This window comes from Scyliorhinus canicula, chromosome 1, assembly GCF_902713615.1.
Source record: "Scyliorhinus canicula chromosome 1, sScyCan1.1, whole genome shotgun sequence".
NCBI classification, from domain to species: domain Eukaryota; kingdom Metazoa; phylum Chordata; class Chondrichthyes; order Carcharhiniformes; family Scyliorhinidae; genus Scyliorhinus; species Scyliorhinus canicula.
In genome coordinates, this window is record NC_052146.1 from 297,605,886 (window position 1) to 297,632,404 (window position 26,519).

A 26,519-nucleotide genomic window follows, 5' to 3' on the forward strand; every position below is an offset into this window, starting at 1 on the left:
AATATAGGATTGAAAACACATTGGAACACCTAATATTCAATCAATAATATGCTTATGGCTGCAATTTCCCTGCATATCAAATAAAATATATCAAAACATTGACGGACACGAACTTGGCTGCAGAATCGGACCAATTGATGGCAATGTGGCATTTTCTCTAACGGAGCCTGTTTATCTTCAGAAATGAAACACTCACATATTCGCAGAGACTCATTCATTTGTTGCAGAGAGGAAGAATGATTAAAAGCAGCCTCAGAGCAACAGACTATCATCCTGGTTTCTGCATTTGCCCAAATGGTACTTTGGTTAGTTCATAAATTATGCTAATTTATTTGTACGCAAAGCAGAAACCATTCTTAGACCACACAATGCCAAATTAACACAGCAAAGGTTCTCTTGTTCTTAAAACAACGGAGACTAACTGAGAAGGCTCCTCGGTGGGAACTTGTGCTTCGCCTGCAACTTTGCGTCACAAAGTATGCACCACTTGTGCAGTTAAAGCCTGGCTCTCTGAAAGTGCAAGCCACTTAGTCCCATTCCTTTGTCCTTTCCATAGAATCACAGAGTGTATATTCATATTTTCTGACAAATGCTTGGAACAAGTAATAATTGGTATAATTTAAAATTCCTAATTGATAGCATATTGGAGTGCAAGGTTATTGTTATCCATTCACTCACATAAATGGTCCATATTACAATAAAATGCAGCCGCTTAGATACTATCTGTTTCCTCCATAGCACAGTCAATTCCATTCATTGTCCACAAACCATTACACATTGTAATTCTCCAAGCCAGCAGTTTAGTATTTACTCCTCTGAGTGTGTCAGATGCTTTCTAACTATCCCTGGATCATTACGTGAACATAGTAACTTGGGGTCAATCCTAAAAAGGTCCAAGATATGGCTGGTTTTATTCCTTACTTTGGAAAAGTCCTTAGTTTCCATGTCTGCATGTGCTCCACTGTGCTCCATACAACTTGCAAAGTTGGCAGGTTTGCATTGGAAACATGAGGGGCAATTTCCTGAGTCAGTGCCGAACTGCATTGGATCACTTGGGCAACATAAACTTTGTAAATTTAAGTCGGTTGAAGGACTTGCCTGGAAAAAAAATTACCCAATTTTAAAATATTTTCTGTGCTTGTCTGCCTGGGTTTAGATTTGGATTATGGGTGGTGCGGTGGCACAGGGGTTAGTACTGCTGCCTGACAGTTCCAGGGACCCGGGTTCAATTCCTGGTCACTGTCTGTGTGGAGTTTGCACTTTCCCCGTGTCTGTGTGGGTTTCCTCCGGGTGCTCCGGCTTCTTCCCACAGTCCAAAGAAGTGCAAAGTAGGTTGATTGGCCATGCTAAACTGCCCCTTAGTATCCAAAAGGTTGGGAGGGGTTATGGGGATAGAGTGCAGGTGCGGGCTTAAGTACGATGCTCTTGCCAAGGGCCAGTGCAGACTCAATGGGACGAATAGCCTCTTTCTGCACTGTAAATTCTATGATTCTATGTCCCTTCAAAAAATAGCGCAAGAGGAAATTGCTGGCAGAAGTGGAATACAAATCCTTCAAGTGCAAGAGATCTTGTGTCACTGCCTCCACCTGCTGTGGGCACATTATGTGGGAGGTGGCCACCAGAGTGTGACCCCAAACCTAAATGAGATCTATGACCCACCGAGGTGTGTGTCTCTGGGCTGACGGTAGTGCATGGGAACGTTGCGACGGTTCTGAAAATGAAAAATCGCTTATTGTCACGAGTAGGCTTCAATGAAGTTACTGTGAAAAGCCCCTAGTCGCCACATTCCGGCGCCTGTCCGGGGAGGCTGGTACGGGAATCGAACCGTGCTGGCCTGCTTGGTCTACTTTAAAAGCCAGCGATTTAGCCGAGTGAGCTAAACCAGCCCCTGCAGGCATGAAGTCTCCCATCGTCTTCTTCCTTCTATCCCTGCCTGCCAGCTTGGCAACCTGTTGCTGAAATGGAGTGAGGAGTTGGAGCTCAGGCATCCCAATGCTGTGGGCTGTCTTCTCTTGCATATAGACAGATGGATTATCAGCATGTTTGGTGGTAGAGCAGGTCGTAGGCTGCTAATTCTGTGGCCCATTATTGACCTGTCTCCCCAAAGCAGGACCACCATCTGCAAGGCACAAGCCAGGATTATTTTGTATTTATGGTATTTGTGGTGTTTCCTCCTAGCAGCCTTGCAGTGGAACAGAGGCACTTTAAGAGACCAATCGCGTGACATCATCGAAGATGGCGTCCTCGGCCCTTTGCGCGGACAAATGGGCAGTGTAACATAGCAGCCTGTAGCGTTAACATCTTCTTAGTAAAGCTCTTTGCTTGTTTGAACCTCTGAGGCCTGCAGACTAAATTTTAAAAACCAACGCATAAAAACTGGCGACGAGTTAGACGAACAGCGTTTACAGGCACCCAAAAAGGAAAATAAATAATTTAATTAATTGGTACAGGAAAGCTGGGGACGGGGGAGCCAAACAATGGTTGCAGCCGCCTGAAGAACCGAAAAATCATCGAGGAGTCTGAAGAAAAACAACTTTGGAAAGAAGCTTGCCACGTGCTCTGCCTGAAACAATCCGTAACAGTACAAGGGGCATCGTGAGTAGCAAGTAACCCGCAAAAACAAATTTAGAGCTGGGAGTATTGTAAAACAGGAAAGTAAAACAGGCTAAGCTTTCACAGATGGTCACCTGGATTTGAAACGTTAGTTCTTTTCTCTCCCTACAGATGCTGCCAGACCTGCTGAGATTTTCCAGCATTTTCTCTTTTGGTTTCAGATTCCAGCGTCCGCAGTCATTTGCTTTTATCCTGCTCTCAGGTTTGCCTTGGTTTAAGGAGAAAGGAAGCAAGGGAATTGTAAAATGTCATGGCACATCGTGCACATGCAGTGCCTTACATTGTGAAAAATGGCAAGGGTCTTTGGCGCCGTTTGATGAGAATGCAGAACAATAAAACTCAAACACAGAAAGATTTGACTGTTTTGTTCAAGCTAACAAGATGGCAGTGGATATAAAAGCTCCAACATTCCTGGGTATAATGAGGGTGGGTGGGGGAACATTTAACCTCCAGAGGTGTCTGGTACAGCCGTAAAAGCAGGGCAAGAAATCCTACAAAGAAATAGTGGAAATATTGCAGGGCCAGTATTTACCCAAACCTTTAGTCATGGCTGGAAAGTTTAGGTTTCAGAAGCACAACCATGAAGAGGGTGAATCGATTGCACAGTTTATAGCTACCCTGTAAAGGCTGGCTGAACACTGCAAATTTGTGGGGGGTGTTAAATGATACCATCAGCGATAGATTAGTTTGTGGTTTAAGCAGCGAAGCTATTCAAAAGCTGTTGTTAACCGAAAGCAAACTGGCCTTAAAGAAAGCTTTGGGAGTTGCTGTATCAATGGAATTGGCAGCCAAAGAAGCTCAACAGTTGTGTTCAAGCACAAGAATTCACAAAATGCCGGCTGAAACTCGAATGCAAACACAGACTTGCACTTGCCATTAGTGTGCCAAAAACCGGGCACTCAGCAGAAGATTGGTGGTGCAAAGACATCACGTGCAGGAATTGTGGCAGAAAAGGACACATTGGAATAAAAAACATGCATCAGGCAAGATTTGCAAAAAGCAACAGCCGAATAAATCAATTGGGTAACTGAAGAAAAGATAAAGTGTCCACAGAAACATAGAAAACTGGAGCACGAGTTGACCTTTCGGCCCTTGGAGACTGCTCCACTATTCAATATCATGACAGATCATCCAGCTCAATAACCTGTTCCCGCTATCTCTCATATCCTTTGAACTCTTTCGCCACAAGGGCTATAGCTAACTCCTTCTTGAAAATATGGTCCACGTGGTACAAAAAGGATGTGAGAAGAGACTCCATTCACAGCCCAAAGACGAACTGTACTCGCTATTTCTGATGCAACAAACGAATATTGGGTCACTCCATTACTGGATGGTCCACTGGTGAAAATGGAGGTGAACACTAGGGCAGCAGTCTCATCGGTACCAGAGACTGTTGAGCAAGAAAACCTCTGATATCTTGCTCTGAACCCCTCAAAGAAAGCGTTAAAACCCGATTCTCTTCTTCAGCGATCACTCACTAACCTAAGAAACTCCATGTCACTCCATGAGTTCTGTGGATCCTTGTGTGGCTGATGAGCCCAATCTTAGAGCCGCATCTTCAACCACATGCTTGGCAAAGGTTTGCGGGAGGTAAGGTTGGCCATTGGAGTCCAGATCGCTGACATTCCTCTCTCCGGCTCCTTTTGTTATCGGGTGTCCTCGAAGAATTGTGTCCCTTCAATCAGGAGGTTCCTCCATGTAGGTCTCTTCTGAGCAAGGGTCTCCCAGGCATTGACATCTATGGGGCGGGATTCTCCTCTACCCGGCGGGGCGGGGGACCCGGCGGGAAGGAGTGGCATGAACCACTCCGGCATCGGGTCGCCCCAAACGTGCGGACGTCTCCGCACCTTTAGGGGCCAAGCCCTAACCTTGAGGGGCTAGGAGTGGTTGGCGACCCGCCAGCCGGCGGGAACGGCCTTTGGCGCCACACCAGCCTGGGCCGAAAGGACTTCGCCGGCCGGCGGAAGTCCACGCATAAGCCGAAGCGTCAGCGGCTGCTGACATCATCCCCGCGCATGTGCAGTAAAGGGGGTCACTTCCGCGTCCGCCATCGTGAAGACTATGGCGAACGCGGAAGGAAAAGAGTGCCCCCACGGCACAGGCCCGCCTGCCGATCGGTGGGCCCCATTCGCAGGCCAGGCCACCGTGGGGGCACCCCCCAGGGCCAGATCAGCCGCGCCCCCCCCGCCCCAGGACCCGCCCGCGCCGCCTGGTCCCGCTGGTAAGGTAGGTGGTTTGATTCACGCCGGCATGACAGCGACAGGACTTCGGCCCATTGTGGGCCAGGGGGCGCCCACCGACAAGCGCGGCGCGATTGCCGCCCCCGGCGAATCTCTGGTGCCGGAGACTTCGGGAGATGGTGGGGGCAGGATTCACGCCGGCCCCGGCGACTCTCCGACCAGGCGGGGGGTCGGAGAATTCCGCCCATGTTTCTTGAGGTAAGCCATTGTGTATTGTCAGGATGAAGGAGATAGCCAGGAGCTGTTTTTGGTGGCTGGGACTCGATGCCAAAATCGAGGAGAATACGGGAATGTGTTTGTTTTGCACAGAAGCGTGTTACCTGAGCCATCAACCCCATTACACCCATGGGAGTGGCCAGAAAAAGCCTGGTAATGGGGTACATGTTGATTCTACCGAACTGTTTGAAGGGTGCATATTTCTCATTCTAGTTGACGCTCACTCGAAATGGCCTGAAATTGCCATCATGAAGTCAACGTCAGCGGAGAAAACGATTGACAGATTTGGGTGAAATCTTCCGCAGAGTCGGTTACCCTGAATAATTAGTGAGCAATAATGGGCCGCAGTTCATTTCGCCAGAGTTCATACAGTACTCGAAGGAAAATGGAATTCAACACATCTGATCTGCTCCATATCACCCTGCCACAAATGGGCTGGCAGAACGTCAATTCCTGCTCACGTACGAGACTACTGCGCACTCAACAACCCAAGTTCCTCCGCCGTTGTTAATGGTGAAATATCAACTATGCACAGCATTCGATTTACTAAAACCACCCAAGACCAAATAAATTGTCAAGAAAAAGCAGTAGGAGAACAAAGCAAAATGTGTTTTTCACCAAGGTCAAGAAGTTACAGAAGGAACTATACCACAAGTGAAAATTGGATTCCTGCCCCCATCTTAGCACAGACAGGACCGGTCACCTACATTGTGAAAACCTGAAACAATGTAATATGGAGAAGACATGCAGATCAACCTTTGGCCACAAGAACCAATCTGCCAGAGGCAGAACTGACAGAGTCCAAATCAAACTGTGCCAAGAGGCGGTCTGACCCTCCCAAGAACCTGACACTAATCAAACCAATTGGGGAAAGCAGTGCTTCAGTTGAGAACCAGACACGGAGTTAGCCTCAGAACACGACATCGACTCAGGTTAAGCCGACCACGGATGCATCTGAACCAAGTCAAGGACACCAGAGGTTGCAGCAAGCACTAAAAAGCAGAGCCTGGGTTTCGCAGACAACTACACAGCGAACAACTGCCTCCGAAGCGTTTGGCGTATTGACTATTGTTGTTAATTGATTGTTCAGGCTGCTAATAGATTGTTCATATTATACTGTTCTTTGTGTCAGGGACCTTTGATTTAAAGGGGGAGGAAAATGTTGGTATTCATAGTGTTTCTAGTGTTTCCTCACGAACAGTTTTGCAGTGGAGCAGATACCAATCATATAACGTCATCGGCCGTTTGCATGGGCAAATGGAATGAAATGAAATGAAAATGAAAATCGCTTATTGTCACGAGTAGGCTTCAATGAAGTTACTGTGAAAAGCCCCTAGTCGCCACATTCCGGCGCCTGTCCGGGGAGGCTGGTACGGGAATCGAACCGTGCTGCTGGCCTGCTTGGTCTGCTTTAAAAGCCAGCGATTTAGCCTTGTGAGCTAAACCAGCCCCTACACACAGTGTAGGACAGTGTAACATAGCAACTTGTAGTGTTAAAATATTCTTAATAAAGCTCTTTGTTTGTTTGAATCTCTGAGGCCTGCAGACTCAATCTTTTTTTTCAATAATTTAAAGTACCCAATTCATTTTTACCAATTAAGGGGTAATTTAGCGTGGCCAATCCACCTACCCTGCGCATCTTTGGGTTGTGGGGGCGAAACCCACGCAAACACGGGGAGAATGTGCAAACTCCACACGGACAGTGACCCAGAGCCAGGATTGAAAGTGAAAGTGAAAGTGAAAATCGCTTATTGTCACGAGTAGGCTTCAAATGAAGTTACTGTGAAAAGCCCCTTGAACCTGGGACCTTGGCGCCGTGAGGCTGCAGGGCTAACCCACTGCGCCACCGTGCTGTCCCCACAACCCAATCTTTAAAATCACCACAAGGGGGTGTGATGAAATACTCTCCACTTGCCTGGATGAGTGCAGCATTCAAGAAGCTGAAGACCATCTAGGACAAAGCCACCTGCCTGGGCACCCTATTCACCTCTTTCAGCATTCACTCCCTCCACCACCGACACACCAAGGTCAAGAGGTATGTGATGAGAAGAAGATTGGTGAAGACAAGTGTAGGTCCCTTACAGTCAGAAACAGGAGAATGTATTATAAGACATGGCTGAGCAGCTAAATACATACTTTGGTCCTGTCTTCACAAATGAAGACACAAATAAGATCGCAGGAATGTTGGGGAATGCAGTGTTTAGTGAGGAGGAGGAACTGAAAGTGATCAATATCAGCAGGGAAATAGTGTTGGGGAAATAATAATAATAGTAATAATAATTGCTTATTGTCACAAGTAGGCTTCAATGACGTTACTGTGAAAAGCCCCTAGTCGCCACATTCCTGTGCCTGTTCGGGGAGGCCGGTACGGGAATTGAACCTGCGTTACTGGCCTTGTTCTACATTGCAAGCCAGCTGTTTTGCCCACTGTGCTTAACCAGCCCCTGAAGGGATTGAAGCCTGATAAATCCCTGGGGCCTGATAATCTACATCAGAGGGTACTGATGTACTAGAAATAGTGGATGCGTTGGTGGTCATCATCAGGGTTCTATGGACTGTAGAACAGTTCCTGTAGATTGGAGGGTGGCTAATGTAACTTCACTATTTAAAAAGGGAGGTCCAGAGAAATCAAGGAATTATAGACCAGTAAGCCTGATGTCAGTAGTGCAGAAAATTCTAGAATCCATTACCAAGGATTTCAGAGCAGAGCATTTAGAAACCAGTGGCAGGATCGGACAGAGTTGGCATGGATTTATGAAAGGGAAGTCATGCTTGACAAATCTACTTGAATTCTTCGAGGATGTAACTAGTAGAATTGATGAAGGGGAGCTAGTGGATTTGTTGTATCTGGACTTTCAGAAGGTTTTAACAAAGTCTTCCATAAAAGATTAGCATGTAAAATTAAAGCGCACGGGATTGGATGTAGTGTATTGAGATGGATACAAAACTGGTTGGCAGAGAGGAAACAAAGAGTCAGAATTAACAGGTCTTTTTCAATTTGGCAGGCAGGGACTAGTGGGGTTATGCAGGGATCGGTGCTAGGACCCCAAATATTCACAATATATATTAATGATTTAGATGAGGGAACAAAATGTCATATCTTCAGATTTGCAGATGACACCAGGTTGGGTGGGAGGGTGAGCTGTGAGGAGGATATAGAGATTCTTCAGTGTGATTTGGGCAAGTTGAGAGGGTGGGAAAATGAATGGCAGATGTAGTATAATTTGGATAAATGCGAGGCTATCCACTTTGGTAGCAAAAATAAGAAAGTAGATTATTATTTGAATGGCCATAAATTCGGAAAGGGGAACATGCAATGAGATCTGGGTGCTTTGTACACCAGTTACTGAAGGTAAGCATGCAGATGCAGCAGGCAGTGAAGAAGGCAAATGGGATGCTGGCCTCCATTGCAAGAGCATTCTGGTGCAGGAGCAGGGATATCTTGCTGCAATTATACAGGGTCTTGGTGAGGCCACACCTGAAATATTGTGTGGGGTTTTGAACATATAGAACATATAGTACAGAAGGAGGTCATTCGGCCCATCGAGTCTGCACCGACCCACTTAAGCCCTCACTTCCACCCTCTCCCTGTAACCCAATAACACCTAACCGTTTTTAGGTCACTGAGGGCAATTTATCGTGGCCAGTCCACCTAACCTGCGCATCTTTGGGCTGTGGGAGGAAACCAGAGCACCCGGAGGAAACTCACACAGACACGGGGAGAAAGTTTAGACTCCGCACAGTCAGTGACCCAGCGGGGAAACGAACCTGGGACCCTGGCACTGTGAAGCCACAGTGCTATCCACTTCTGCTACCATGCTGCCCTTTGGGTTTCCTTATCTTCGGGAGGATGTTCTAACTATGGAGAGAATGCAGAAAAAGTTTGCCAGAGTGATTCCTGGGAAGGCAGACTGATGTACGAGGAGAGATTGAATCAGTTCAGAAGAATGAGAGGGGTTCTCATAGAAACCTATCGAATGCTAACAGAGCTGAACATGGTAAATGCAGGAAGGATGTTGCCAATGGTGAGGGGAGTCCAGAACCAGGAGTCACAGACTCAGGATATGGGGTAGACCATTTGGGATAGAGAGGAGAAGAACTTTCTCCACCCAGAGAGTGGTGAGCCTGTGGCATTCGTTAGCACAGGAAGTACTTGAGTCCAAAACATTGTATGGTTTCAGGAAGCAGTTAGACGTAGCACTTAGGGCGAATGGGATCAAAGGTTTTGGGGAAAGCAGGATTAGGCTATTGAGTTGGATGCTCAGCCATGATTGTGATGAATGGTGGGGCTTGAAGTGCCGAATGGCCTCCTCCTGCTCCTATTTTTTCTCTGTTTCTACACCAGTGGCTGCAGTGTGTATTGTGAACAAGGTACATTGTGGTAACTCACAAGACACCTTTAATATAATCTTTCAAACCCACAAGCTGTGCCAGCCATATGGGGAAGGGCAGAAGGTGCCTGGGAGTAGCATCACCTGTAGGTTACTTTCTACTCCATATCTATGGCTGTGCCTTCACTGTAGCTGGGTCAAAATCCTCCCGAACAGTTCAGCATATAGACTGCAGTAGTTTGAGAAGGCAGCACACACCACATTCTCAAGGGCATTTATAAATAGGCAACAAAAATGTTGTCCTTGACCGTGACCCCTATGTCCTTTGACGGAATCACAAAATGAGTGGTGATGTGGGTTTGGAGTGAATAAAAGGTTCACTTATCCTAGCACAGCGGATTAGATTATTGACCTGTTTCCTGCACTCCAGGGCAGGATTCCTTTGGAACCCATGGGCCCTGGCCACCTCCTCCCAAGCTGCAGGGCTCAGACGAGAGGGCCTTCTGCTGCTACGCCTTTCCTCCATGACAAGATGCCTCTAGCAAGGCATCACTGAATCATGGGGCAGAGATTGCTGGCTTCTACTGCACAACGTTCTGCAAGGTTACTGACACCGTTAATGAAGGTCGATCCAGGTACTTTTTAAATATGGTGTCCGGGCATGTCTGTAGTGGCCAACATTCCCAATGGCACTGCCGGGACCAGAGAGCTGCTGGCAGACAGGACTTCCTCCCAAATGGGGACAGAAGTAACGACCTGACAGCTCAATGCTGCTTTTTCAGCATCGTCTCCACACAAAATTCCATCCAAAAGCTCATTAGCTCAGGTGACCTAAAGAATAGTCAAAGAGGTAAGACCTGATTGGGCGGCCTCGTCGCGCCTGATTCGGGACATAATGTGGTTGTGAAATCCTGCGAGAGGCCTCTCGCAAGCTTTGCAACACTCGGGACACCTCACGAGTTGTAACGAGCTCTCGCCATCTCGAGAAGTCGCGATCTGGACCTCGAACTCACTGGGCGGGATCCAGATTTGCATATTTAAGTGAGCAGTTGCCTTCACATATATATGTCTATGCCGGATTCTCCCAAGGCTCAGGATCGAAAGCACGCGCCTGGAAGACCTCACCACGGCGCAGTTTAACACTGGTTTCCCCAAACGTGGATCAAGCATAACGGCATTTGGGGGAAGACTCCCAGGGTATCAGAGGCCTCTGGGTGGTTGGGCACCCCCAATGCCGCCTGGCCACCTTGACACTGCCACCCAGGGGCACTGTTAGGGTCCTAGGCCGACAGTGCTAAGGTGCCAGGGTACCAGGTTGGTATTGCCAGTGATTGGGACTGGGTGTGCCCTGCCCTTATGAGGTGGGGTGAGAGGGAGGGGCCTGAGGACACCCTGGCAGGTTAGTTGGGACGGTGTAGGAGTCCAGAGGCGGCGGTGGGTGTACAGGGATTAGGGATGTCAGGGGCAGGAAATGGCAGGAAATGAATCTAAGTGCAGCCTCGGCAGGGTCTTCCAGGCCGGGGCCATTAAAAGAAACAGAGTCCCATGAACGACTCTGCTAAACATGTCCAAAACAGGACTCTGCTTTTTTCCTGTTAAATCACATCCATATGTTTAAAGGACCGACTTAAAGGAGGAAAGATAGGGCCAGAGATGCAGAGATTTAGGGTGAAATTTCCAGAGCTTAGTGTCTCGGCAGCTGAAAGCACAGCTGCTTGAAGTCTGTGCCGGAGGCCAGAATTGGAGGAATGCAGAGATCTCCGAGGTTTTAACCTCAGAAAAGTGAGATGGACTCTGGAGGACCTGGAGCCCGGGGATCCCAAATTTAACCTCAAGGATGAGAATGGTAAAATTGAGGTGTTGCCAAATGAGGACCCATTATTAATCAGCAAACACAGTAGTGATGTGTGAGCAGGATTTGGTGCAAGGTACAATGCAGACAGGAGTTTTTTGGACAAGTTCTGTTTACTGAGGTAGCAGCTGGAAAGCCTACCAGGAAAGCATTGGAATAGAAATTTAAAAAAACAAAGGCGCAGGTAAAATTCAGCAGGTCTAGCATCGTATGTAGGGAGAGAAACTGTTAGCTTTTCAAGTCAAATATGACTCTTCTTTGGAACCAAGAGCATTGGAATGTTCAAGTCTGCGAGTAACAAAGACATGGGTGAGGATTCAAACACTATACGGCAAGGGAAGTCAGTTGGCTCAGTTGGCTGGTTCATGATGTCGCGTCAGAGTGACGCCAGCAGCATGGGTTCAATTCCCGAACCAGCTGAGGCTGCTCTGAAGGCCCCACCTTCTGACCCTTGTTCCTCGCCTGGAGGTGTGGTAACCTTCAGGTGAAATCACCAGCAGTCCGCTCTCTCTCTCAAACAGGGAGAGCAGCCTATGTGTGGTGAATGGTGAATGGTGACCTTCACTTTCACGGAAAGATAATGTGACATGCTGCTATTGTGCAGTTTATATCTTGTATCTATGAATGGGGAGAGGAGTAATGTAAACGTGGTGCTAGTCCTGATCTGGGAGATGCTTGTTACGGACGCCTGGTCAGCACTGAACAATGGCTAAGGTACTGAACCAGACATGTAAAGTTTAAAGACTGTGCAGAAAGATCGATCCATTCCAGGAGTGATAATATAAGGCTTGGTTATTTTATAAACAGAACTTTATTTAAACAAAAGTAAATAAAACAATATTTAAAGTTTTACTTCACAGTTCTAACATGAACAGATTATATGTAGTCTCTTAATTTTAACATTGGTTTCCATTAAAACAACACCTTGCATGAAAATACAGCTCTCATTCCACTTACACATACAAGCCAAGGCACCACTTGTATTTAGGAAGCAAGCTTTCTTCTGTGAGGGACATTCACTCTGAACCCTTTTTGAAAGTCTGTAATCTGGAACAACTCCCTTCATGACCTCTCTGGGTGACCTCCTTAGCCTTTTTGGAGCAGATTTCATGACCTGTGTCTTGGCTGCTAGCATCCTTCTCTATTCCAAATTTATTCGCTCTCTCTAAGCTCCACCCAGCCCTTTCAAACAAAGGTCCTCCTCTGGAATGTCTAGACTGGAACAGACTCTAATTAAACTGCTTGATTGCCCACTCCCAAAAGACCAGGGCTATGCCATTCACATACACCTCGCCTTCCATTGACCAACCATTAGGTCATCAGACTGTTAATAGGATAATGGCTGGTCATGCAGGATTGTCCCGAAAGACAATGGATCCCAATTACCTTATGCATTCCCTAACATGTTTAAGTCTGAATGGGATCATGTAACTCAGCTAGCTGTGGGTGTATCCCTTTGATTCTGCGACTAGCAGTCCTTTTTTCTCTGTCTGTTTTAACCCCCAAATTGCCTGTTACATCTTGGACCTCATCTCTGGACCCAATTTTCGAATACTCCCTATCGTGGCATGCTAAGATCACTCTTCCCCAATCCCTACACTTTCATATCAAGAGAGTGGATGATATTTAAGAGGGTTCACTCCAGTACACGTGTGTTTATTTTTGTTATTCACGGCTTTGCTATTTAAAATACATAGATTTTGAAATACTGCTCAAGTACCCAGTTTACATGCAAGCTTGTGAAGACCATAAGCATTAATAGTGTGATTTAACGGACATATTTCTAAGTGTTATTTTGGGCGCGGATGTCGGGTGTTTCTCAATGGCCACATTGGCACGTATTTAATGGCATTTAGTGCTGGAAACGAGCTCCCACGAGCTTCTCGTCATTACTGGCTGCGCTGTCAGATTTGACGGATTAGCTCCCCAGCGCCAACACGGGGGAGCAGCTTTTAAACGCTCCCTCAGCACTCACTCCCAGTCAGCACACAAGCATGGCATTGCAGACTTACTGCTCCTGCTCCTCGCTTTGGGAACCTAGCCAACCATGAGGCTCACAATGCCCTCTCTTTGTCCCCGCAAGAGAGGATAGCCCACAATAAGCATTAAAGGACCAAGACAGAGGGTGGGTGGCAGAGTACCGTACATCCGAGCCCTCTCCTCCTATGAGGAACGGGCAATGGAGATCACGGGGTTGACCAAGGAGAGAGCAGTCACCGACAGCGAGGTTGGCCTGCACCGCAGAGGTGAGAATCCACTGCCCCTTCACCCAGATGACCTATTTCAAGTGATGTCAGATTACATGATGTCAGACAAAATTACCCTTCCCTTTCACTGACCGCATGTCCGTTGTCTCACAGGATCTCCATCTGATGGGGCTGGGCCATCGAGAGTCGTTCCCCGCCCTGCCACCCAATAGACCACCTCGGGGGAGAGCTCGGAGGAGACCGCCATCAAGGCGTCACAGCTATCATCTGCACCCTCCACCAAGGCAGAGTTACACACCTCTGGGGATGGCATTAGTGGACAGCAGCTTCTAGGACACAATCTGGTGAGCCCCACACAGTTGCTGATGAATATCAGGTGGAGGCAGAAACATCCAAGGCAGTCAGCAGTCGGAGGTCTGCTGGATCCCAGGACTCAGCTGAATCCCAGTCAGATGCCGAGCCTCTGGACAAGATTATCCCGGAGCTGATGGAGATGATATGACAGAGCTGTGAGGCTGTGAGATTCAGGAGGTATTACCAGCAACATTACAGTGAGTGCCTAGCCAAAAGGAGGAGTCCCAAAGGCTACGGGCGCTGAAGATGATACCAACAAAGCATGGCACCGAGGCCAACCCTGCTAGGGTGGCGATCGCGGTGCACAGTCTGGAACATGAGCGGCATGATAGCACAGTGTTTAGCATTGTTTCTCACAGCGCCAGGGTCCCAGCTTCGATTCCAGGCTTAAGTCACTGTCTGTGCGTAGTCCGCACATTCTTCTCATGTCTGCGTGGGTTTCCTCCGGGTGCTCCGGTTTCCTCCCGCAGTCCAAAGATTTGCAGGTTAAGTGGATTAGCCACACTAAATTGCCCCTTATGTTGTCTGGTGTACGTTGATGCAAGTATAGCTCTTTGTGCACGGTAGCACAGTGATTAGCACAGTTGCTTCACAGCGCCAGGGACCCAGGTTTGATTCCTGGCTTGGGTCACTGTCTGTGCGGAGTCTGCACGTTCTCCCCGTGTCTGCGTGGGTTTTCTCTGGGTGCTCTGGTTTCCTCCCACAAGTCCTGAAAGACGTGCTTGTTAAGTGAATTGGACATTCTGAATTCTCCCTCCGTGTACCCGACCAGGTTCTGTAATGAGGCAACTAGGGGATTTTCACAGTAACTTCATTGCAGTGTTAATGTAAGCCTACTGGTGACACTAATAAAGATTATTATTATTACACTATCCATGCCTTGAGTGGTGGTGCCCAAGGCATGGCTCAGTCTGAGATTACCATGGGCCTTGACATCATGTTCCAGTCGCTGAGGGACATTTCCAGACACACGTGGACATTGCCGAAGAACTGCAGAGCATGGCCCAGTCGTAGGACCATTGCTGAGGATGCCAACACCATGGAGCAGACAATGGGAAGCTGCCAGGACTGGCAGAGCCAGATGACCCAGAGGCCTCTGGAGCTCACTCCAGCTGTCCCTCCATCCATCTCAGGTTGTAAAGGGCACAGCAGATAACCACAGGCGGGCGACCCTCTGGGGGTGTGTGTACTGCAATGCACCGCCAGAGAAGTCCAGGCACCAGAACTGCATTTTGAGCAGTCTGGTGCACCATTCAATGACAGCACAGGTAGCAACATGGGCCTCGTCATATTGGATCTAAGCCTCGATCTCCGGCCTCCGCATTGGAGTCATGAGCCAGGACCTCAGCAGGTACTTCCCTCAAGCGTCAACCCACCATCCAGGGGTGGTCCTTGAAGATGCCGAGTGTCCCAGGATGTAGCTGTCATGCTAGGAAGCGTGCACACACGTGCATGATCTGGAGGAGGTGGCTACAGACGAGGGGAACATTCAGAGAGTGGAACGCCTTCCTGTTAATGAAGGGCACTGCTCTTCGCAAAGCGACAAGTGCGCCATCCATTGTTCCCTGGACCTGAGCCATCCCGGCGATGGTGGAGAATCCTGCAGCCTGGGCATCTTGATAGGCCTGGTCCACACACTTGTGGGCTGTAGCTTGTGATATGCTGCTCAAATCCCCACTTAAGCCCTGAAATGATACAGTTGCATAGAGGTTCAGGGCTGGGCTGACCTTCATGGCCACCAGAGCAGACATCCTCCTCCTCCATGGGTGCCAATTCCGCAAGAATGTGGCACAGGTGTTTGTTGAGGAGGCACCTCCTGTGGCACATGCTGTCCGTCATCTCCTTGAAAGACCTTGAACGATGCTGTACAACATGGGCTTTTACTGACGTCCCCATCTGGGTACCTCCTCAGCCTGATGAGTGGCCAAGTCTTCAGGGTATGCAGCGGCAACCTGCACATGGAGTGCCGCCTCCGGCCTGCGTCGAGGGTGCTGCCTTCTCCTGTGTCTGACCGCCTGGCCCTCCACCAGCACTGTGAGGGCATCCTCTGTGGGACCGACATAACCAGCTATATTGTTATGTCTGTAAGGTATTGGAGAAGGAAAGAGACTGACAAACAGTTCGGGCTTCCACCCCAAGAGCCTCAAATTCCCCAATCAGCAATCAGAACGCATATAACTGGCTCCCATAACGAGTTGATTGATAAATCAACCTGTTTTGATGATATTGGTAAATATTGGCTGAGAAAGTAGAAATCCACTGCTTTTCGTCAAATAATACCGTGGGATCTTGTATATCCATTTGAGAGATCTGAGAGGGTAGATGGAGCTTGGTTTAACATCTGACCTGAACTGTGTTGTACTGATGTGACAACCTGGATTATGTACTTAAGTTTATATATAGGACTTGATCACACATTGGACGCGATCGAGTGGACTTGTTGCACCAGAGTGGGTGACGCGATGCGACCATTAAATCTCGCTAAAGGCCTCTCGCGAGATTAACGATGCTGGGGATGCCTCGTGAGATCTAACGAGATCCTGAGAGACGTCGCAATCTGAACCTCGCCCTCGCTGGACGGGATTTAGATTTGCATATTTAAGTGAACAGTTAGCTTCAGTTAAATGTGTCTGCGCCAGAGTATCCCAAGGCCCGGGTCTCCTGGGAGACCGTGCCGTCAGTTAGCACTGGTCCACACAAATGTGGACCAGGTGTATTGGCACTTGAGTGGGGTCATCCAGGTGATCGGAGACCCCTGGGTGATTGGGTTCTGGGCAGGATGGTACCCTGATGCCACCTGGGCACCTTGGCACTGCCACCGAGGTACAAGGGACACTGTTGGGCTGGAAGGGCCAGTGTGCCAGGCAGTGGTTTCCACGGTGGGGGGTGGGAATCAAGAGATCAGGGAGGCATTTAAAAATGAAATGAGTTAAGAGTAGTCTTGGCGGGGAGTTCCCCTCAGAGGCCACCAAAAAACCGGAGTCCTGTTTGATAGCTGGGTCGTTCCTGGCGCTACAGGCTCCAAGAAACACCCCACTATTTGCGCCCAAAACAGGACTCTTTTTTTCCCATTAAATTGCACCTGACTTGTTCTTCTGACTTGTTACCAATTGGCTAAGACATGTTGGTGTCATTCTTCGTTCTTCGTATGTCAGAATGTCTTGGCGGGGACTGTACAATTTAGCTTTGTTTCAGTGAAATGAACCTGATAAAACCTTTGTTCCATTCTTCAGTTGAACACGATGCAGAAGTGTTCACTCAAGACAATGGTACAAAAGCATCTTGCTGCCAGCCAACTAGCCCTAACACCCAGTGCAAGAGCCAAACGAAAACTGATTGCTGATCAGTATGGGCTGAGAGGTTCAGGGTGACATTCCGAGCGTTGAGCCGCCTGATAACTTTCCCCTTGACATATGGCAGTTGTGAGGGGAAGGCAAATGAGTAAAAGCTGGTCTTATCACTGAGCAGTGCAAGCTGTGCCAAGATCCAGAAACTAAATGTTCTTTTTCACAAATGCATATTTATTTTAATGCAAAGGAAGGAGAAGTTAAAATGGTTATCCTTTTGCAGACTTCCTCCTGCAGAATGCACGAGAGATGCTGGCCATCAAACCGGACACTTTACACTTATTCAAATCTGGTTTGAATATTAAGCTATGCGTGCACAGCACCAGGGTAGAAAAACGCATTCTTTATCATTCGTCACACTTCTCATTACACGGGGACAGTAAGCAAGAAAATTACAGCAATATCTGTTTCTTCAAGTGGATCTTTTGGCCAGATCCCACATGACCTTACCTTACTCTATGCTAGAAGAATGTCCCTCAGGCAGCCATCTTGAGTTCTTTTAATCCCATCATCTGCATCAATCATGTGATTTGCAGCTCCCACTGCCAGAGAAAAACATTGCAAAATAATCCCATAAGCTTTTTGTTTTATGAAACTTTAAGTTTTGAATAAGTTGTGTCATGATATGCAAACATGCAACCAATGAATACTCAGAATAGGACACAACCAATGGGCAGTCAGGACACTCAAAGGTGGCATCACCACAAGAGGGCATGACATAAACACTATAAAAGGGATGAGGCACTCACACCCTGCCTCTTTCCACAGACAGACATCTCGAGAGTTAGACAGGATTGATCAGCAGCATCACACCCCAGCACGTGGCTTAGAGCAAGCTGGTACAGATAGACTGAGTTACTACAGTTAGATTAGCAGAGAGTCAAACTCATTTGAGAACTGTGTTAATAGTTCAATAAACACATTTAACTAATTTCATAGTCTGGAGCATCCTTTAGTTAAGACTGCATCAAGTAGCAGCCTGTGTTATCCGAAGCAGCAAATACAACATGATACCAGGAGTGACTGGTCAATCTATTTAGTTCAACTCAGCAAGATCCGTGACAAGCAGCTACTGAATACAGGCACAATAGACAAGATTCAGGCTCCTCATCAGCTCAGGACCATCGGCAATCTTAGTGCCAACTGGCGATCATTCAAGCAGAGATTTCAACTATATGTGGAAGCATCCGACCTCAATGGCCCGACCGATGCACGGAAGATAGCTCTTCTACTCACCACTGCGGGTGACCATGCGATAGAGATCTTCAGCTCCTTTCACTTTTTCGAAGCGCAGGACAAAACGAAGTACCAAACCATCCTGGACAAATTCGACAGCCACTGCGAGGTGGACACCAACGAAATCTTCGAGCGCTACCTCCTCAAGCAGAGGATGCAAAGTAAAGACAAATCCTTCACCTTCTATCTAACTAACCTTGGACTACAAGCACAATCCTGCAACTTCAGTGATATCACTGACTCTATGATCAGAGACCAAATCGTTTTTGGAGTCCACTCTGATCCTCTGTGAGAGCAATTTTTGAAAATCAAGCACATGACCCTGCCAGTCGCGATTGAAACGTGTATTGTGCATGAGCACTCTAAAAATTGCTATTCACAGTACAAATTGGCAGAAAGTGAAAAACAAGCCTCCTATGAGGTGGAGAGTGTTCAGGCCATCTCTCCCGGACGCAGCGACCACATTGACGAAAGCAGCCATTTTGCGTGTTCTTCCGACGCATGAGCAATGCAATCGGGAACACGAAGCGGCCGAAAACCGCACTGCGCAGGTACAGAGGTCAGAGAACCGCACCGCGCATACACAATGGCGCACTGTGCGTCATGACGTCGGCGTCATGACGTGTGCGAACTGCGGCACTGCCCATTTTTTAAAAAGTGCCCTGCAAGAGGCAAACGGGGTTTAAACTGTGGGAAACCAAACCACTATGCAGACCTGTGCAGATCTGCACCACCAGTCAGGAACCAGCTCTCACAATTCCAACAGCGGCGCATCAGAAGTGTGCAACACCGAATGTATGACTCTAATCCAGGCAGTGCGATGGATCCAGATGATGAATACCTGGACAACACTTACCGAGTAGGCATTATTACGAAGTGCAAATACGCCACACCGGACACATCGCGAGTCCAATCAATCCTGGCCGTGGATTCCGAGGACGAATGGCATGCAGTGATCAAGGTCAACCACTGCCCCATCCAGTTCAAACTGGACATAGGTGCCTCCTGATTTCGCAGGTGGACTTCAAGAGAATCAAGAAGCCCCCCACAATCCGTCCAGCTGCCTGCAAACTCCTGAACTACAATGGAAACGCAGTCAAGGCAATGGGGTCCTGCCATCTGCAAATGTCCAGCAGACAAACACAAGCAAGCTTACGCTTCGCGATTGTTAAACCAGACAGGGCGTCCCTGCTAGGTGCGCAGGCCTGCAAGCAACTGAACCCTATTCAAAGGGTCTACACCACAATGTCGTCCCATTTGGATCTTCAGCCAGCATCGACGACATCCTAACCCAGTACCCAGATGTATTTAGTGTGATGGGCACGCTGCCGTATGAGTACAAGATTCTAATGCGGCCTGATGCCAAGAAAGTGGTCCACGCACCATGACGTGTCCCTGCTCCACTGAGAGAGTGCCTGAAGGCAGAGCTCACGAGTCTACAACAAAACGGCATCATCTCCAAGGTCACAGGACCGACTGACTGGGTCATCTCGATGGTGTGCGTAAAGAAGCCTTCGGGGGACCTACGGGTCTGCATTGACCCCAAGGATCTAAACAAAAATATTATGCGGGAACATTACCCCATCCCAAAGAGGGAAGAAACCACGAGTGAGTTGGTACACGCGCGCTTCTTCACAAAATTGGACGCATCCCAAGGATTTTGGCAAATCCAACTTGAAGAATCCAGCAGAAGGCTCTGCACCTTCAACACGCCTTTTGGCAGATTCTGCTACAACCGAATGCCATTTGGCATCATCTCGGCATCAGAGATTTTCCACCGCATCATGGAACAGAGGATGGAGAGAATAGAAGGGGTTCGTGTCTACAACCCCCGAGGAACATGTGTCGTGACTCAAGAAAGTATTCCCATGCATACATGAACATGCACTCAAGCTAAACAGGTCCAAGTGCTGTTTTGGGACGTCTATGCTGAAGTTCCTGGGCGATCAGATTTCGCAACATGGTGTGCGCCCGGACTCAGACAAAATTAAAGCCATCGAGGCAATGAAAGTCCCCGGAGGCCAAGAAGGCAGTACTGCACTTCCTGGGAATGGTCAATTTCCGTGGCAAGTTCTTCCCGAATTTGGCCACACACACCACGGCCCTACGCAACCAGGTGAAAAAAATCAACCGCCTTTGAGTGGAAGACGGAGCACTGAGCAGAGTGGCTGGAGTTGAACGCCAAGCTCACCACTGCACCAGTCCTTACATTCTTTGACCCAGACCGAAAGACCAAGATATCCTCAGATGTGAGTCAGGATGGCATTGGGGTGGTGCTGCGTCAAAGAGACGGCACACCATCCTGGGCACCAGTAGCATACACGTCACGGGCAATGACACCCACTGAGACCAGATATGCGCAGATTGAGAAGGAGTGTTTAGATCTTCTCACTGGCATCCTCAAATTTCATGATTATGTCTCCGGCTTGCCAACATTTACTGTTGAGACGGATCATAGGCCTCTGGTCCACATCATCCAAAAGGACCTGAACGACATGACGCCTCGTTTGCAGAAAATTCTGCTCAAACTCCGGAGGTATGATTTCAATTTGGTGTAAAAACCTGGCAAGGAGCTCATCATCGCCGATGCATTGTCCCTGTCCGTCAACTCACCCAGTGAACCACTGGAGACCATCCAGCACATTGAATTGCAGGTACAACTGTGTGCAAGCACTCTTCCGGCAACAGATGGGAAGATCGTTTTCATCCAAGAAGAGACAGCCAAAGACCCCCTGTTGCAGCGAGTCATGCACAACCTCAGCAATGGCTGGCAGAAAGGGCAATGCCCTCAATTCTACAACGTCAAGGACGACCTGACGCTGATCGACGGCATCCTGCTCAAGCTGGACAGGATAGTCACCCCGCTACGTCTCCAGAGCATGGTGCTGCGGCAGATTCACGATGGACACCTGGTCATAGAAAAGTGCAGACGCAGGGCCCGGCAAGCTGTCTACTGGCCCAGCATCAACCAGGACATCATGATATGGTCCTGAACTGCGAAACCTGTCAGAGGTTCCAACCAGTGCAGAGCAAGGAGACACTCCAACCACATGACCTAGAGACCTCTCCTAGTCCAAGGTTGGCATTGACTTATTCCACGCGAATGGTCACAACTATATCTTAATCATCGATTACTTTTCAAACTATCCTGAGGTGCTGAAGCTGGCAGACCTCACCTCACGGACCGTCATCAAAGCGTGTAAAGAGACATACTCACGGCATGGCATCCCGAACACCATCATGAGCGACAATGGCCCCGTGCTTCCACAGTCGGGAATGGTCCACGTTTGCCGAGAGCTACAATTTCAGGCATGTCACGTCCAGTCCATGCTATCCGCAGTCCAATGGCAAAGTCGAAAAAGGGGTGCACATCGTTAAGCAGCTCATCTGCAAGGCCTCGGACTCCACTTCCGACATACACCTTGCACTACTTGCGTACCGGGCGACTCCCTTGTCCACTGGCATGTCGCCAGCTCAACTGCTGATGAACAGTGACCTGCAGACGACGCTTCCAGCCATACACCTGCCCAACCTTGATCACCTGCCGGTGCTGCAGAAGATGCAGCAGCTTTGCGACAGCCAGAAGCAGGGCTATGACGCACATGCCACCGCTCTGGACGTGCTATCCCCGGTAGACACGGTCAGGATCTAGGTACCGGATGCTGGGTGGTCTGCACCGGCTGTCGTTCGACAGGTCCTATCCTATGTCATACGTATGGCTGATGGCTCCATTCTGCGAAGGAATCGAAGGGCATTGCCCACAACCACTTTCCCCTCCATTTCCACATGTTGAATTGCCACCTCCAGACACCTCGAACCACGAGGCCACCAGTTGTGCCTCCCACTCACCTGTCAAAACACCGTCATCCCCTCCACCATCTCTCCGGCGGTCGATGAGGATCAGACGCAAGCCTCAGAGACTGGGCTTAAGAGCATTTGTTTTGTTTGCTCTGTTCTGTATTCTTCAGTCAGTCACATTAGACAGACACATTCACATATACATCTAAAAAAACAGGGGGAGATGTTATGATATGCAAACATGCAACCAATGAACATTCAGAATAGGACACAACCAATGGGCAGTCAGGACATTCAGAGGTGGCATCACCACAAGGGGGCATGACATAAACACTATAAAAGGGATGCAGCACTCACACCGTGCCTCTTTCCACAGATAGACATCTGGAGAGTTAGACAGGGTTGAGCAGCAGCATCACACCCCAGAACGTGGTTTAGAGCAAGCTGGTACAGTTAGACTGAGTTACTACAGTCAGATTACAGGGGCTGGTTTAGCACACTGGGCTAAATTGCTAGCTTTTAAAGCAGGCCAAGGCAGGCCAGCAGCACGGTTCAATTCCTGTACCAGCCGCCCCGAACAGGCGCTGGAATGTGGCGACTAGGGGCTTTTCACAGTAACTTCATTGAAGCCTACTTGTGACAATAAGTGATTTTCATTTCATTTCATTAGCAGAGAGTTGAACTCATTTGAGAACTGTGTTAATAGTTCAATAAACACGTTGAACTAATTTCAGAGAATGGAGCATCCTTTAGTTAAGACTGCATCAAGTAGCAGCCTGTGTTATCCGAAGCAGTAGAACGCAACAAGATGTAGGCGGCTGTGGTTTTGTGTTCTGAATCACTTGAAAGTACTTCCCTTCCATGTTCCAGTGATTCCTGCTCAACAGTATCAGTGCCCATTATGGCAAAGCTGAAGAAAACAGAAAGGATGCAAAGATTCAGTGGCCCTACAAAAGCCATGAGGACTGAAGCAAGTTTAGGATGCACGGGGAGAAGGATGCTCACTGTAGTCAGAAAAGCTAAGGAGCACTTGACATCGGGTTAAAGATGCAGACTTAACTATCTTAGACCAATGGTATGCTTAGTGACAATGCCTGAAGCAAGTACGACACTGCAAAGGTTCATCATTCCCGTACCAGCCTCCCCAAACAGGCGCTGGAATGTGGCGACTAGGGGCTTTCACAGTAACTTCCAGTGAAGCCTACTTGTGACAATAAGCGATTTTCATTTTCATTTCATTGCCTTGTCTTGTTCTCAGCTTCAGAACCATCGTCAAGCACTTTTGCCAACTCAGTTTAAACAGGATGTTTCTTTATTAACTGAGGAAAGCTTGGCGATGGTTGCTGAAAGTTGGATGATTTGGTTTGTACTTGGTCTTTGGAAGTGCAGCACACCCAGGTTCAGGTTTCTATTATTGTTGGTCCAGACTTGCTGCGTTACAACAATGTTGACAATGCTCTGCATGATATGCACGGGCTCCGTTCCAGCTACGTCATAATGCTCGAGATTGGAAGTAACAATTCCCATGCCTCAGAAAGTTGAACCAACTTTCAAGATGGTCACTCTTCCACCATTGCGAAGGCTATGTGGTAGAATTTCCAAATTCACACTTCTCTCATGGAACTGTACACCAGGGGTGCACATCAGGAATTTCAGCAAGAAGATCAAGATAACTTTAGGTTAGAGTAATAGATATTGCCTGACTCGCTTTGTTCTCACTGGAATGACGGAGTTTGAGGGGCGACCTGATAGAGGTCTACAAAATTATGAGGGGCATAGACAGAGTGGATAGTCAGAGGCTTTTCCCCAGGGTAGAGGGGTCAATTACTAGGGGGCATAGGTTTAAGGTGCGAGGTGCAAGGTTTAGAGGAGATGTACGAGGCAAGCTTTTTACACAGAGGATAGTGGGTGCCGGGAACTCGCTGCCGGAAGAGGTGGTGGAAGCCTGGACGATAATGACATTTAAGGGGCATCTACTTCATAATGCTCAAGATTGGAAGTAACAATTCCCATGCCTCAGAAAGTTGAACCAACTTTCAAGATGATCACTCTTCCACCATTGTGAAGACTATGTGGTAGAATTTCCGAATTCACACTTCTCTCATGGAACTGTACACCCCTGCTGTGGGTTGGGAATAGTGGGATACGGACCCCGGGAGTGTAGAAGATTTTAGTTTACACAGGCAGCTTGGTCGGTGCAAGCTTGGAGGGCTGAAGGGCAGTTCCTGTGCTGAACTTTTCTTTGTTCTTTGTTAAGGAGGCCATTCAATCCACCATATCTATTCCAGGACTAGCACTTTAGCTGGAGCTATCTATTTTAATCCCACTTTCCTTCTCTTTTCAAGTAACTCTTCTTTCTGAATATTGATCTGATTCCCTTTTAAACATTGCAAATTGGGGTCTTTCATCTGGAGGTCAATGCTCAGGTAAGAAAATGGCCCATGAGGCTATTAACTTTCTTTTTGGTTGACCCAGTGAAGACTAGAAGTGTAATTCCTGAGCGTCCACAAATGATTGTGGCCCATTGCTGACATATTCAAGATGCCAACCCCGTCTGGCTCAAGTGGTTCTGTGCTGTAATGATTCTGTGACCTGTAACCTATATTTGCCTTATTATGATTGTTTCCAATGCAGGTTTTGCTGTACTCGCTTTGCTGTGCTCACTCACTTTGTAATTTACTTTGTATCACTAATTTTGTTTCCTCAAACTTTTTGCTGAATGATTGTCGAGCAGTACAATCTCCTTACTGATCATTGACTGAAGTTCCATAATTATCATAGAATTTACAGGGCAGAAGGAGGCCATTCGGCCCATCGGGTCTGCACCGACTCTTGGAAAGAGCACCCTACCCAAGGTCAACACCTCCACCCTATCCCCATAACCCAGTAACCCCACCCAACACTAAGGGCAATTTTGGGCACTAAGGGCAATTTAGCATGGCCAGTCCACCTAACCTGCACATCTTTGGACTGTGGGAGGAAACCGGAGCACCAGGAGGAAACCCACGCACACACGGGGAGGATGTGTAGACTCCGCACAGATCCAAAGATGTGCAGCGTATGTGGATTGGCCACGCTAAATTGCCCAAAGTAGTGCAGGTTAGGTGGGTTGGTCATGATCAATGGGCAGAGTTACAGGGGTAGGGTGGGGAAGTGGGCAAAGGTAGAGTGCTCCTTCGGAGGGTTGGTGCAGACTCAATGGGCCGAAAGGCCTCCTTCTGCACTATAACGATTCTGTGATCCATTATGCCAGACAGCAATATCGTCCCACCTGTGAAACAAAAGTTGAGGTTTCAGATGAAGAGTCTTTCAACAGAATTTGAAGCTTTAGTTTGAAGTGTGTCCACCCTTTCCCTGATGCTGATGTATGCATGTTGCATTTTCTGCTTTTATTTTAGATTCCATGTTTCCTCTACACATTATTATTGCATGTTTCTTGTTAAAAAGATATTTAGCACCTACAGTCCTCTAACATTGGTTTAGAATGAAGCTTTAGCTCACCTACTCACAAGTAGATGAAAGCCATGCTTTTTTAATCTACTTATTCGCAATTCCAACAACCATTCTGTAAATAATGTCCTCCCTGACGAGGTTCAATGTACAGATAGAAGGTTGTGCAGATATATTTTTCTTCAGTCAATGTGAGTAAAGAACCGTTTTCCAACACAAAGACTTACCTACTTCACAGCCCAATTAGTTTGTGCCAATATTTGTGCTCCAACCCTCTTCCCCCACTTCATCTAATCTAATCATCATATCCTTTCTATTCCCCTCTCCTTCATGTGCTTTAAAGCGAGTAGTAGCCTAGTGATAATGTCACTGGACTAGTCATCCAGGGGCCCATGTCCCTGGGTTCAAATCCCACCATGGCAGCTGGTGGAATTTAAATTCAATTCATAAAATCCGGACTCCACGGCTAATTTCCAGTAATGGTGACCAGGAAATACATCTGGTTCACGAATGTTCTTTAGGAAGGAAGCATGCCGCCCTCTAACTCCACAGCAATGCGGTTGAGTCTGACCTTCCCTCTGTAATGGCCGAACAAGCCATTTACAAAAGCAAGGGTGGCATGGTAGCACAGTGGCTAGCACTGTTGCTTCACAGCATCGGGGACCTGGGTTCGATTCACGGCTTGGGTCACTGTCTGTGTGGAATCTGCATGTTCTCCCCGTGTCTGCCTGGTGTTTCCTTCCGGTGCTCCGGTTTCCTCCCACAGTCCAAAGATGTGTGGGTTAGGTGGATTGGTCATGCTAAATTGCCACGTACTGTCCAAACGTTAGGTGGGGTTGCTGGGTTATGGGGACAGGGTGCGGGCTTCGGCGGGG

General features: G+C 48.0%; 1 protein-coding gene across 6 annotated transcripts in view; it reads left to right on the top strand.

The window, feature by feature from the left end:
• The window catches only part of wdr27 (WD repeat domain 27), a 599,569-nt gene that overhangs the window by 373,479 nt on the left and 199,571 nt on the right, over positions 1-26,519 (top strand). The window contains exon 25 of one of the 6 annotated variants that reach the window (XM_038815927.1): positions 5,283-5,520. The exons of the other annotated variants lie outside the window; for them this stretch is intronic. Within the exon in view, the coding sequence (XP_038671855.1) occupies positions 5,283-5,321 (39 nt within the window). The 3' untranslated portion in view covers positions 5,322-5,520. Of the gene's footprint in view, positions 1-5,282; positions 5,521-26,519 lie in introns of those variants that run through there. 6 annotated transcript variants of the gene reach the window in all.